Raw genomic sequence first — 13,360 nt, forward strand, 5'->3', positions numbered from 1 at the left:
AAAATGAAGTTGGATCCAAACCTCACACTGCACCCTGAGGATAATCTCCAAATTGATCAAAGATTTAAATGTAAAAAATATAAAAATACAAGAAGAAAACATGGGATCATTCTTTTATAACTCCTGTAATGGGGAAATCTTTCTAAATGAAATTGAAAATTCAGAAGTCATATGAGAAAAGACTGATAAATTAATCTACATAAAAAAAATTTCTAAAACATTCTTCCTGGAAGAAAGCACCATATGCAAATTAAAAAACACATCAGGAAAAATATTTGCACCTCATGTTGCAGAATAAGCACTAATCTTTCAATATATAAAGAGTCCTAGAAATCAATAAGACCAAGACCAACAATCCATTTGAAAAATATACAAAGGATATAAGCAGACCATTTAACAATTCACAGGAAAGAAACTACCAATGGCCCCCACGTATATAGAAAACTTTCCATATTGCCCCTCAATATGAAAAGTTGCTCAAAATTACTCAATAAAATACATGCAAATTACTCTTCTCTTATCACATTGGCAAAAATCCACTTGGCTGCATGGAAGCAGGCACTCTCATACTTCTAAGTGGGAGAACAAATTACTGCCGTTCCCAAGGAGAACAACTTGACGGTATCTATTAAAATAAAAATGTGTTTATTCTCTGACCCAGAAATCCCACCAATGGAAATTTATCCTACAAAAATGGCATCTGTCACGGAGATCAGTCATCAGAAACATATTGTATTTGCTTGTATTTGCTCAAGGACACTCTGGAAGGTTACCCACGAAGCCACTAAGTGTGGATACCTGTTTAGGGGGAGATAGCGGGCGAACGAGGAAATGAAGCCTTGATTGAGAAGAAGAACTCTCACGCCATACTTCTTCATATTGTTTTGATTTTTGAACAATGTATGTGCAGCTTATCCAAATTAAATTTAAAAATAAATAAATATATATTTCAAAGCCCCACAACGGCTGTGTGTGTGAAGATCACACCCTCACAAGGCCCTCAGTGAGCTAGCCCAGGTTTCTCAACCTTGGAACTCTTGACATACTGGGGAGGATCATTCTTTGTTGTCGGGGGCTGTCCTGTGTATTGTAGAATTCAGCAGCATCCCTGGCCTCTACCCGCTCCATGCCAAGTAGTACTTCCTCAGTTGTGGCCACCAAAATGTCCAAGATGTTGCCAATGTCCCCTGGTGGAGGGGTGGGCAAAATCATATGAAAACTCCTGCCTCCTTTCCTGGCCTCATCTCCCACAAATTTCCCATACACCCTGAACTCGGCCGCTTTAACCTTTATTTAGTTCCAGAACATCCCTTGCTACCTCTGGCCTCAGGGCCTTTGCACTCACTGTTCTCTCTGCCTAGAATGCTCTTCTTCATCTCCATCTCTTTCCTTCCTTTTACTGCGTTACGTCTACTTCTTCTTCATATCTCAGTTCAAAAGTCACTTCCCCAAGGAAGCTCTCCTGACCTCCCGGGTAGGTGAGAGCTGTCCAGTGCACACCCTCATGTCTCACTGTTCTTCTCCTTCGCATCACAGCACTTTCATGACTGCTATTCCTGGGGTGCTTGACTGTTCACTGTCTGTCTCCGCCACCTAGAGTGCAAGCTCCCCAAGGGCAGGCACGTACTCTGCCTTGCCCACCTGCTGCATCCTCAACACCCCTATCAGCGTCAGACACATCGTGGGTGCTCAGTGGCTATCTGCTGAGCGAAGATGGTGCCATGGGATTGGCCTGAACCTTTTCTGTCACCCACGCAGAAACCCCCCTCTCGCTGGGCTCCCCACCCTTGCATGTCCTCTCTCATAGCCTCCTCTGAGGCCAAGTCCTGCAAAGTCCTCCTCAAACCCACAGACAGGAAAAGGGGCCCCTGTTCAGGCTCAGTACTAGGCAGTTCACACACTCGCCCGCATTTAGTTTTTAGCAGTGGCTCATTTTTATCCCCAATCTACAAGAGAAGAAATTAAAAGCTCAGGGAGGTTACAGAGTTGCTCAAGATCAGAGAGTCCAAACCACGATTTGAACTCCGGTCCATCTGAGTCCAAAGTCTGGGCTTGCTGCTCTAGGCCAAGCCGAGCTTCGAACCCTGAATTTCTGCTACAAGGAGTCCTGGAAGGTGTTCGAGCCAAGGACCACCACCACCAGAGCCTTTCAGTTTTCAAAGCATTTTCCCATCTCTTTGATCCAGAGTAGCTTCTACTGGACCCATTTTACAGACGAGCAAATTCAAACCCAGGGAGGTGAGGGGACCGGGTCAGAGAGAGACTTTATGACATGCCTGCCACCCCCACCCTGAGCCGCAGCTCCTAATTTAGGATTTCCCAAACTCCAGGCATTCACAACCCACTTCACAAATCTTCCTATAGCCACACACCACCTGGCTCATATTTGCCTACTATTTTCTCCAAAGAGGCTCAGCATTTTAAATAAAGAAACGTACTTAAATAGAAAATTTTACATTCCTCCTGTAAATGGAAAACAAGGACCGCTTCTCATAAACAGAAAGTAACCACAAAAATAAACACATGAAAGCACAGCAACGTATTCTGGCTAGATTCCATCGCTGGCTTAAGTCTCTGGAAATGAGGCTTGCTCTTTCTTTGTTTAAAAGGCTGATCTGGAGACGTGAGAGAGGTGTCACGTCTTCTCCAGCACCCTGCTGAGACCTTCTCTCCAACGAAGCAGATCGATTCTACAAGAGCTGAGAGAAGGAGCATTTTTCTCACTGTATGATTCAATGTTGTCTTATACCTTGTCCTCACGCCACTCCAAATTATCTCCTTGACCAGGGCCCCGTAAAACGGGAGACACGGCTCTCCCCTCCCCTTTGGAAGGAGTGTTTACCTTCTTAAAGAACGATACTATCAGTGATTATGGATGATGGGTGACATTGACCGAGGGCCCGGGCGTGGCAGGCAGGTCACACACCACCCTATCCTCCCATCCCCGGGAGGTGAGGTCTGCTACAGTCACCACATGAGAAGATGGCACGACATCCTAACGACAATCCTCCTCAGGAGGAGACCAAGTCTGAGGAAGGCCATCCTCCGGGGGAAGGAAGCCGGGACTCCAGTGCAGCTGGGTTGGGCTCAAAGCTCAAGGGAAACACAAGCGGTACCTCAGGGTCATTCCCCCATAGAGGAAGGAGATCCAGAGCCAGCCCACCAACAGGAACAGCAGCATGAGAGGGAAGGCGAAAATGAACCAGGAGCCGAAGTTCACCACGTCGCACTGCGGGAAGAAGCTGGAGAAAAGAGGGAGGTGAGAGCCACGCAAGGTCAGCCATGCTAGGTGCGTGCGTGCGTGCGTGCGTGCGTGCGTGTGTGTGTGTTTACATGGAGAACCAGAAGAAATATGTTAAATATTAACAGTGGGATTGAACGTATTTCAAATTTTTAATTTTTTTCTCTATTTTCTGAGTGTTCTAGTATGTGTCTATTTCATGTCTAATCAGAACAAATTAATAAAATGTATTTGGGAGCAAAGGCCAAGGAGAACACTCAGCAGCCATTTCCCGGTGTCCCCAGGCTCCCAGCTGGGGAATCACAACCCCATATTATCTGGCATTCCTTCTAAGTCCCCTCCGTCCAGACCAGAAGGTCCAAGCTTGTGCAATCAAATGTTGCATATGATTTGCATGTAATTTGCATGCAATTGACTCAAAATCTTTCATGGTTGATATTTTTACTTACAGCTCCAGCATTTTTTCCCTAATTCCTTTTCAAGTTGGAACAAAGTCCTGCTCACGTCTGGGTGGGCAGGCAGCCTGAAAACCCTCTGATAGCAACCGCCCCTCGCCCATTACCCCCATCCCCCAATCAGGACCTGCCCCTGAGGCCCCCGGAGCCCGCCTCTTTCTTGTTCAGCCCTGGGGATGTGCTCCAGGAAGTCCTGATACCAGACACCCTGCTTCGTCCCCCCAACAGACTGTCCCTGTGCTTGCACTTCCTTCTAACTGAGGAGACCAAAGGGTCAAGCCCAGATCGCCCCCACATCTGAAGCAGGACCATCTCGACTTCTGGTTTTCTGTCGCTAACCAGAAAACACGAAGCACAGCCAGGCCTTGCTCAAAAAATGGAGATGAAAAGACACCAAAGGTTTGCAGTGGCCTTAAACCAATTGGGAAAGTACTGATGCCTGGCCCCCATCGCATACCTGCTGAATCGGAATTTCTGCAAGTGAGACCCAGGCATATGTTTTTCCCCTTCCCTGATGACTCTAATATGCACCCATGGCTGAGAATCACTGGTTTCTATCATCAAAGCTTAAAAATCAAAGGATTTTAGAACCTGAGAAGGTAGTGGAGGGTTAAGGCTTTAAAATTGGCTCACGAGGCAAAATATGGGTGTACTTAAAATTTCTCATGAAAATAACTTTGATTAGCCACAAGTACAGTCTTCATGTGTGTGTACCAAAGCCTGGCTCAGGAAAACCAGCACCGGCGTCCCCTCCTTCCTCCTAATAGGCCCTGATTCTTCGGTGGAACAGCAGGGAAAGAAGTTGGCCGGCCCTTGGGGCCACGCTGAGCATCAGATGATTCTCGTGTTGTTCGTTTGCCAAATGCTGACACCTGCATTCGTGGGGACTAAATGAACACAGGACACATCTCCACTGCAACGGAATCTTACAAACCTCGCCTCTCAGGGTTCTGGAATCTGAACATCTTAGAAACTGAATCTTGAAATACTGGGATATTTTTTAAATCTTCGAACTAAGTGGTTTGGCATAATGCACTTGACAAGTCGTGCTGTCTGAGAATCCTCGTTTATCCTCGCGTCCTGACATCTCCTGTTGGAACAGGTTTAGGGATGGGGAGACTTTACCTCCTGGCAGAGTCTACTCCACTGCCGGCCAGCGTGCATGGTGCAAAGCTTCTCACGGGGCCTTAGAGCCACGGATCAACGCCTCCGGGTGGGGTTAGTTTTTAAAGCAGATGTCACTCCTCTGCTCCCGGCTTCTCACCGACTCCCCATCTCTCTTGAAGGACAAGCTGGGGCCCTTATGACGGTGGCCTTAGTCCAGCCTCTTGTTACCCTATCTCTTCTCATGCTCACCTTTGCCTTCCGCACTCCAGCCTCTCTGGTCTTTGTGCCGTTCCCTGAACACCCCTGGGACTGTTCCCACCTTTGTCCAGGCTATTCCCTCTGTCTGGAATGCTCTTCCTCCTGGGTCCACATGGCTCACTCCTTCACTGCTAGGTCTCTGCTCAAATGTCACCTTGTTAGAGAGGTCGTACATTCCTGACCCACCTACATAACACAGCACCCACTCCTGTCCCCTCTACTCCCTTATTCTGATTTTATCTCATAACTTATCACACCGACATTATATATTCATTTGCTTTTCCTTTATTGCTTGTCTTCCCACTACAATGGAAGTCCCCCAAGGCAGGGATTTTGCTGGGTCCCCAGAGCCTGGCTGACAGAAGGCATTCCATGCTCATTCCCTGAACATTGGATGAGGGAGGAGGAGAGGAGGGGAGCAGAGACTCCAGTGCCGGGGGTGGGGGGGGAGCACTTGTTTTTACCTCTTGAGCTGGCCAAGCAGGATGAGGTTAGGGGCGGTGCCCGTGAGGGTGGCGGTGCCCCCGATGCTGGCCGAGTAGGGGATGGAGATGAGGAAGCCCTTCCAGATGTTTCTGCGATAGTCCTCCTCCTTCTTGGAGTCGGCCAGAAGATCCAGTGGGGCCTCGGCCTCCTCGGGGCAGTCCTTGCTTTAAACAAACCCGAAGAGACGCCATTCAGAACACACTCAGCATCTCTGGTCTCAGGGGGATACTCACTGCTGGGGCGGGAAAGCTAAGAGGTCTTTCTAGAAGGGAATTTGGCAGAGGCATCAAAAACCTCTAAAACTGTGCAACCCTGCAGCTGAAGTACTTTACTCCAAGATCTTATCCTGAACAAATAACTGGGCAGTGCCTCAGGGGCAGGCCCAAGCGACTTCACAGTATTAAATATAATTTAAATGGAAAACAACCCACATCTCCATCAAAAAGGCATTAGCTAAACACAGATGACCCTCTTTCTGGAAGAAACACCAAAGCAGCTATTAAAAATGACGATTTAGATGGGTGTTTATTAAAATGAAAGATGTCCATCATATAAAGGGAAAAGGTAAGTAACAGCATTACTTCATTTTTTTCATTTTAAAAATATTCACATATTTCATGAATATATGAATATTAAGAAAAGTCTAGAATGGTACAAGCAGAGTTTTTTTGGTGCCTTTCTCGGGAGTAGAATTCGATTTTTTTTCTCTTTTACTCTTTATGTATATTTTCTGGCTTGTTTTCCTTGTACAGAGTTTGAGAAAATTAAATTAAGAACTGTTAATTATATACTCAAAAGATAATGATGTTGACACAAATTTATTGAGGTGAAATGATGTTTACTACACTCCATTAAGTGTAGGAGCAGGTTACAAAAAACATATATAACATTACCAATTTTTTTAATTTAACATATGCATTTATGTATATAGAGAATATGAAGAAATAATCTAGAATGAGATTCACTTAACGGTTTTAATCGATCTCTGTGAGATCTCAGAGATCTGTGATCTCTGAGTGAGATGTGGAGTACATTTTTCTTTTTGTTGAAGAGTATTTTTTTTGACTTGCGCGATTATGAAATGTTTATACAAGTAAATGAAATTAAGAATTGCTCCTGTGCAACAAATCAATTTTTTAAAAAAATGAAACATACTTTAAATACCTTCTGGCTTTAATTACTACATGAGAGGCCCCTTCTCCAGATGGCAACGAAGACATGATCTGAGGTCTGAAAGGAAGACAAGGACTGGGAGTAGCTGGAGACCGATGTCACGGCCTGACTTCCAGGCTGAGAGGCCTGGTCAGGAACTGCGGCCTCCCTCAGACCTGGGGACCCAACCAGACTGAGCCTCACAGTGAAAATGAGGAGCAGAGAAGGCCCTAGGGCTCATGTAGTGCAGCCCCTTCTTTGTTTGGATGGGGAAACTGAGGCCCAGAGAGGGGATGGGGCTTGCAGCCAATGGACACAGAGTCCCAGAGGGTGGGGATCGGATCAGGTCTTTTCCAATGGACTCAACACAAGCTTTTCAGGGGCAGCTGGTCAAAACAGATTCCCAGGTTGCATGGGAGTAAGTGCTAGGCCAATCACAGAATCCATATCTCAAAGCTGGACTCAAAGCCCCAGATACAGTGCCAGGAAGGAGCACAGGCCATGGGGTAAGACTCAAACATAAGATCACACCCCTCCTCTGCTAATCCCCCCATCAGCCCCCATCTCATTCAAAGCCAAGCTTACATCAGCGGCCTGTGAGGTCCCACAGCCTGTGGCCCTCCACCACCACACTCTCGCCACCCAGGCAATCTCCCTGACACCGCCTCCTACCATCCACTCACCCACCTCCGGCCACACTGGCTTCCTGTCTGCTTTGGACTCTCAGGACCTTTGCACCTGCTAGTGCCTCTGCTGAGAACGCTCTTCCCACAGATCCCCCACGACCCCCCACCCCTCCTCCAGGTGTTTGCTCAAGCATGACCTTCTTAGAGAGGTCTTCGCTAACCACCTATCTTAAAACTGCCCTTCCCCACCCCCAGCCCTCCTGCCTAGCCCTCTTTCCTGTTTTGTTCTCCCACACAGCACTCACCAACCATCTGAATACTATGGATTTTACTCACATATCTGCTTCTTATCCCTGGGATGTAAGCTTTACAGGGCTGGGCTTTTGTCTGTTCATTGCTGTATTCCTAGCGGTGCCTGGCTCGTCACAAGCTCTCTATAAATATTTGTTGAATGAATGAAACAGACCTGATCAATGCCCAGCATGCCTTGAGCAAGTCACTTTACTTCCTGCTGTTCCATCGCCATTGAATCAAGACAATAATGACATTAACAACAAGCGCTACCATCTGTGCCTGCAAGGCCTAGCAACCTGATCGACATTATCTCACTTAATCGACATTATCTCATTTAACCCAAAACAACCCTATAAGGTGGGTTCCAATATCATGTCCAGTTGGTAGCTGAAACTAAACCGAGGCTCAGAGAGGTTATGTGACTTGTCGGAATCATACAGCCAGTAAGTGGCAGAGCCAGGGTTCAAAGCCAGGTCTGTGTGGCTCCAAACCTCAGAATCTTAACCACGCTGCCGTATACAAAGGACGCCAAAGACCGAATGTGCCGCCGAGGTGAAGACGCTTCCTAAGTCACACAAGTGCAAAGGATCGTGAGGGGCTCATAGGACGCTTGTCCTTAGAGCCTCTTGACCCTGTCCGCTTGCCTCTCCTCCTTGACCGCAGTGTGGTTTGTGCCCTTCTGCCCTCTCCTGCAGAGCCTCCTCCTCACCACAACTCCGGGGATTTCACGAGCTCCCCTGCCCCATCCACATTTGCATTTTTTAAGGAGGCTGTGGAGGTCTGCCTAAGCCGAAAGGATGGATGGTGGAAACTCGAACGTTAGGCCATTTGGAGAAAAATCTGGGGAGGGGAGGGGATTGCTTGCAGCATTGAATTCTGGTCCATCATCTCCTTGGATCAAGCACTGGCTCCTCTATGCATGTCACCAGGAACTCACTCTTCTGTGCTGGCAAGAAACTGCATCTCCGTGGGCACCGTGTGCAGGCCGTTTCTCCGCACAGCAGCTGGGAGGAGAGAGCATGACGGCTTTAGTGTAAGGTAACAAATGGGACAGGCGTGTTCTTCCTCAATCAGGAGACATTCTTCAGGTTCCCCTCCTAGACTAGTCGTTGAATTGAAAAAAAAAAAAAAGGTAGTCAAAATTCCATCCTTCTGTCCCACCCATCCACATTTGGAGATGACCCTAGGCCTGTGGGCAGGGAGCTGGCTGCCAGGTTGCTGGACAACCCATAACTCAAGCCTAGGCTTACCTAAGCTGCCATTGTCAAAGGGATGTTTGGGAAAGACTAGCTAAGAGTAGGAATGGATCAGCAAGGGGATGGGTGACCCCAATCTCCCATTCATTCATTGAAAAAGTATTTATTGGGCATCTTCTATGTGCTATTGACTATGAGTTTGGGGTACACCATGAATAATATAAACAAGGTCCCTGCTGCCATGAAAGTTATATTCTGTAAGGGGAGACAGACAATAATTGAATAAAGGAAATTTCAGGCAGTGGTGAAAGTGATGGAGGAGATAAAACTGGGCAATGTGATGGAAAGTGATTGCAGAGTGGGGATGGGAGCAAGTGGTCTACTGTGATCAGGTCAACCGAGAAGACAAATGAGCTGATGGCATTTGATCTGAGACCTCAAGGATCATAGGAAGAGCTGTAGGAAGAGGGTTTAGGGCAACAGGAGCAGCAAGTGCAAAGGCCCTGAGGTGAGAGTGCGTCTGGTATGTCGGGAAGCAGGAGGGAGACCAGTGGGGCTGGAGGGGCCTGAGGGAGGGGAGAGTAGCAGGAGGTGAGGTGAGAGAAGGGCAGGAAGTGGGCTGGGTCATGCGGGGGTCTTAGGGCTCACGGTAAGGACTTTGGCTTCTCTTCTGAGTCAGATGGGAGCAGGGCCAGGGGTGTGTTTGAGCAGAGGAGAGTCAGGACAGGATCTGACTTCCTTTTAAAAGTATCCTTTGCTTGATGGGTCAGTCTCTCCAGGAGCCTCCAATAATGTTCTGGAGACAAGAAAAATGGAAGAGATTAACAGTTCCTGCAGCTGAAACCATCACCAAGGGCACAAGAACCCGGCCCTGGACATTGGGCGCGTGCCTGGTAGCTGAACACATGGGTTCTGGGTTCGAATCATGGCTCCATCACTTACTACATGACCTTAGATCCGTGGTTCCCGACTAGGGCTGATTCTGCCTCCGAGAGACATTGCACAATATCTGGAGACGTTTTTGGTTGTCACAACTGGCGATGGGGGGGTGCTACTGGCATCTAGTGGGCAGAGGTCAAGGATGCCGCTAAACCTCCTACAATGCTCCCACAACAAAGAATTATCCTACTCGAAATGTCAATAGTGCTGAAGTTGAGAAACCCCGGTTTAGATAAGCCCCTTTATCTCCCCGTACCTCAGTTACTTAATTCACAAAATAGAAATAATAACTCTCCCAGGGTTGTCAAGAGGATTAGAGTTGATCCACTTGCACCAGACTGAATATTTTCATCCCCAAAACTTACACGTGGAAACCTAAGCCCCAGTGTGATGGTATTAGGAGGTGGGGCTCTGGGAGGTGATGGGGTCACGAGGGCAGAGCCCTCAAGACGGGATCTGTGCCCTCAGAAAAGACACCCCAGAGAGCTCCCTTGCCCCTTCCACCGCATGAGGACACAGCGAGAAAATGGCCACCTACGAACCAGGAAACTGGCCCTCTCCAGCCACCAAATCTGCCAGCATCTTGATCTTGGACTTCCCAGCCTCCAGAAGTGGGAGAAACAAATACCCGGTCTCTAGTGTTTTTGTCATAGCAGCCTGGAAAAGACTCAGACACTGTTTAAAGCAGGGACGGGCCAACTTCTTCCGTAAAAGGCCAGACAGCAGGTATTTCAGCCTTCAGAGGCCACACGGTCTCTGTCGTGAACCAGTCAGCTCTGCCATGACAGCACGAGAGCAGCCCTGGGCAAGACGGAAAGGAATAAGTGTGGCTAAACCTTTATTTCTGGACAGGGAAATGTCAATTTCACATAATTTTCACATGTCCCAAAATATTCTTCTTTTGATTTATTTCAACCATTTCAAAATATAAAAACCATTCTTAACTCACAGGCTGCACGAAACATAGGTGGCGGGCTAGACGCGGTAGGCTGAAGTTTGTCAGCCCCTGATTTAAAGAATTTAACAGGAATTCCTAGTGAGAATTTAGTAAATGAGGGTTACTCTTAAGACAGATTAAAAAAGAAGGCCCTGACCTCTGAAATTGGTCTGACCCAGATACACCATGTTGTCCTCCTGTTGGACCCAAACAACCTTCACATCGCTGACCTCAGACAAAGTCACTCTGAAGTGACAGACGATCAAAGCAAGGCCACTGCACAGGCTTGTCCCAGCTCAAAGCTCAGCACCCACCAAATACCAAGCACGCCCTCTCGCTAAACCAACAGCTGCTGCTTCTCCACCAAGGATAGAGTTGCTCCTGATTTCTGACCACACCCAATCTAGAGCAAATCCTGCTTCTTTAGACCGTCCCCCCAAAACGCCCCAACCAAAGCCCCAATCCTATGAAGGTCCTTTCTGACACCCTCTTCCTGAGGCGGTCAAGGCTGCCCACGCTGTGTGCTCTCCCACACTGCGGCAGCAATCATAAACTCAACCTGTTGAACTCCAGATGTGTTCCTGGGATCTTTGGCCTCGTGCACTGGGAGGAAAGGTCTTGACTCCAGCCTCGGCTCTTTCCTTACCTCATGCAGGGGCTTGGGGAAGCCCCTTCCCCTCTCCACTCTGGGCTGCTTCTTCCCTGTTGGTACCATGAGGGAGCAGGAAGCCATGGTGGCGGACTGTGTCATTTTTACTGAGCCTGAGGGTGGCCCTGCTGACCATGCACCAGCCAGGGCCTGAGGGTATATGCAGATCAGCTCACCCTGGGCCACGGGGACGAGGGCCTCAGGGCTCCTGTGACGGGAACACATGTCCATATGCAATGCCCGGGGCTGGAGGCCAGGGCACTGAGGCAAGAAGCGAAGCACTGTTAATAGGACACTGAGGCTGGGAGGCAAAGTGGCTCCCCAGGGGATGGCCGGACAGGAAGAATTCCAACCCAGGGACCTCCCGGTCCTCATCCATCTCTAGCTCACTCGCTACCCTTCCCACCTGGGTCAGGACCACAGCTGTCACACAGCATCAGATGCCCGCAGAGCTTGCCAGCACCTCAGGCATGACCCAAGGCCTCTCTCTGCAGCCCCGGACGAACAGTAGAATTTCTCGGAAGAGCCCAGCCCCACCCTAGGGGTTCCAGTTTAGGGGCTCGGGGGTGGGGCCAAGGCCTCAGTAGCTTTGAAAAGCTCTGCAGGTGATTCTCTTGGGCTGCCAGGGTTGAGGACAAGTTACAGATGGGGAAATCGAAGCCTCCAGTGGCTGCCTATGCCCTCAGAGAGGGCGTGTGCTCAGCAGTCTGCCACAGCCCCCACCTGGCCTCTGTCACTCATCCATGGACCCTCGTTGCTGCCAGCATCTGCATATAAGATACCAGACTGTGTGCTGTACACAAGGCAGGGGAGGACATTCGTACGCACACAGCTGTGAACAGTAATTACCTGTAACATGTAAGATTAGGAAGCAGGAAGTTTCACTTTTTCTTCATCGGATTAGTCATGTGAAAACATTTTATACCAAGCATCATTTTTCTAATGATGATGATGGTAATAAAACCAATGAAGAGAAGCTGAAATAAATAGGAAAACCGAGGTGCCGAGAGTCCTTAACCATTTACCCAGGGCCCGGCCCTGAGCTTCCCGTGACCACAGAGAAACAGGCCAGTGTGGCAAAGTCTCCAAAGCTTCTGCCCTTTCTGGGTCCGGAGATCACTGGCCGGTTGGGAGCTTGGCTTACGTAAGGGCTTATTCAAATCAGACCAGTCCCTGAGCTTGTGTCAGGCAGGGAACCGAGGCCTGTGGCATTTATCATCTTACAGCAGCCCCGGGACAGCCTGGGAGAACCTTCCTCTTTACACCTGGCGAAACTGAGGCCCAGAGGTGGCTTATGGTCGGGATCAAGATGACCCAGTGGGCCAGCGGCAGCGGCAGCCTTGTTCCCGGGACTGTTGGTTCTCCACCCCTGAATCTCACTCCATCCCCAAAGGCACCCACCTGGCTCTCAGGAGGTCAGACCTGGAACCGCTAACCAGCCTCACCTCCCTGGGTTGCTGAAAGGTTCCTGACGTTTCCCACACAGAAGGCCCCCACAAAAGAGTTCTTGCATCAAATTAGGTAAAGAACACCCCAGGGAAAGTCAAAGGCCCCCAAGTCAGACAGGTTTACATCCATTAATTCACTTAGCACTCACAACCACCTAGATGGTAAGTATTAATACTCCCATTTTACGTATGAGGAAACTGAGGCTTAGAATAGTGAAGTAACTGGTCCATTCATTCGTTTATTAATTCCACGCATTTATTGAACATCCACTACGTGCCAACAGCATTCTAGGTGAACAAGACTACGCCAGTGTAGACTGCCCACGGCAACGGAAAAGGCTGACGCAAGCCCCCGTGGAACCGGGAGTCCACGGAGGAGGCATAGGAAACACACCCCTCTCCCGGCTGGGAGTCTTGGAAAGGGCGACCCACAGAAGGGTAGGCTGTTATTACCCGCTCCTCCCCGTTCCTGGAAACCTCATCATGGTTTTTATACAATTGCCACTTATCAGCCACTTCCTATGTGCCAGGCTCTCCTTTCTCATGTGAGCTTCGCAACGATGTACAGCAAA

General features: G+C 48.7%; 1 protein-coding gene across 6 annotated transcripts in view; it reads right to left on the reverse strand.

Annotated features, from left to right (window-relative positions):
- SLC13A3 (solute carrier family 13 member 3) overlaps window positions 1–13,360 on the reverse strand; it is a 76,959-nt gene that overhangs the window by 24,854 nt on the left and 38,745 nt on the right. For 3 of the 6 annotated variants that reach the window (XM_023626647.2, XM_070247859.1, XM_070247861.1), the window contains exons 4-7: window positions 8,557–8,623; window positions 6,712–6,777; window positions 5,526–5,711; window positions 3,117–3,242 (exon numbers count right to left, since the gene is read on the reverse strand). In XM_023626647.2, coding sequence (XP_023482415.2) covers window positions 3,117–3,242; window positions 5,526–5,711; window positions 6,712–6,777; window positions 8,557–8,623 — 445 coding nt within the window. The remainder of the gene's footprint in view (window positions 1–3,116; window positions 3,243–5,525; window positions 5,712–6,711; window positions 6,778–8,556; window positions 8,624–13,360) is intronic. The other 3 variants (XM_023626648.2, XM_070247860.1, XM_070247862.1) reach the window with 1 other exon arrangement.

The sequence above is a fragment of the Equus caballus genome, chromosome 22 (assembly GCF_041296265.1).
Source record: "Equus caballus isolate H_3958 breed thoroughbred chromosome 22, TB-T2T, whole genome shotgun sequence".
In the NCBI taxonomy this organism is placed as follows: domain Eukaryota; kingdom Metazoa; phylum Chordata; class Mammalia; order Perissodactyla; family Equidae; genus Equus; species Equus caballus.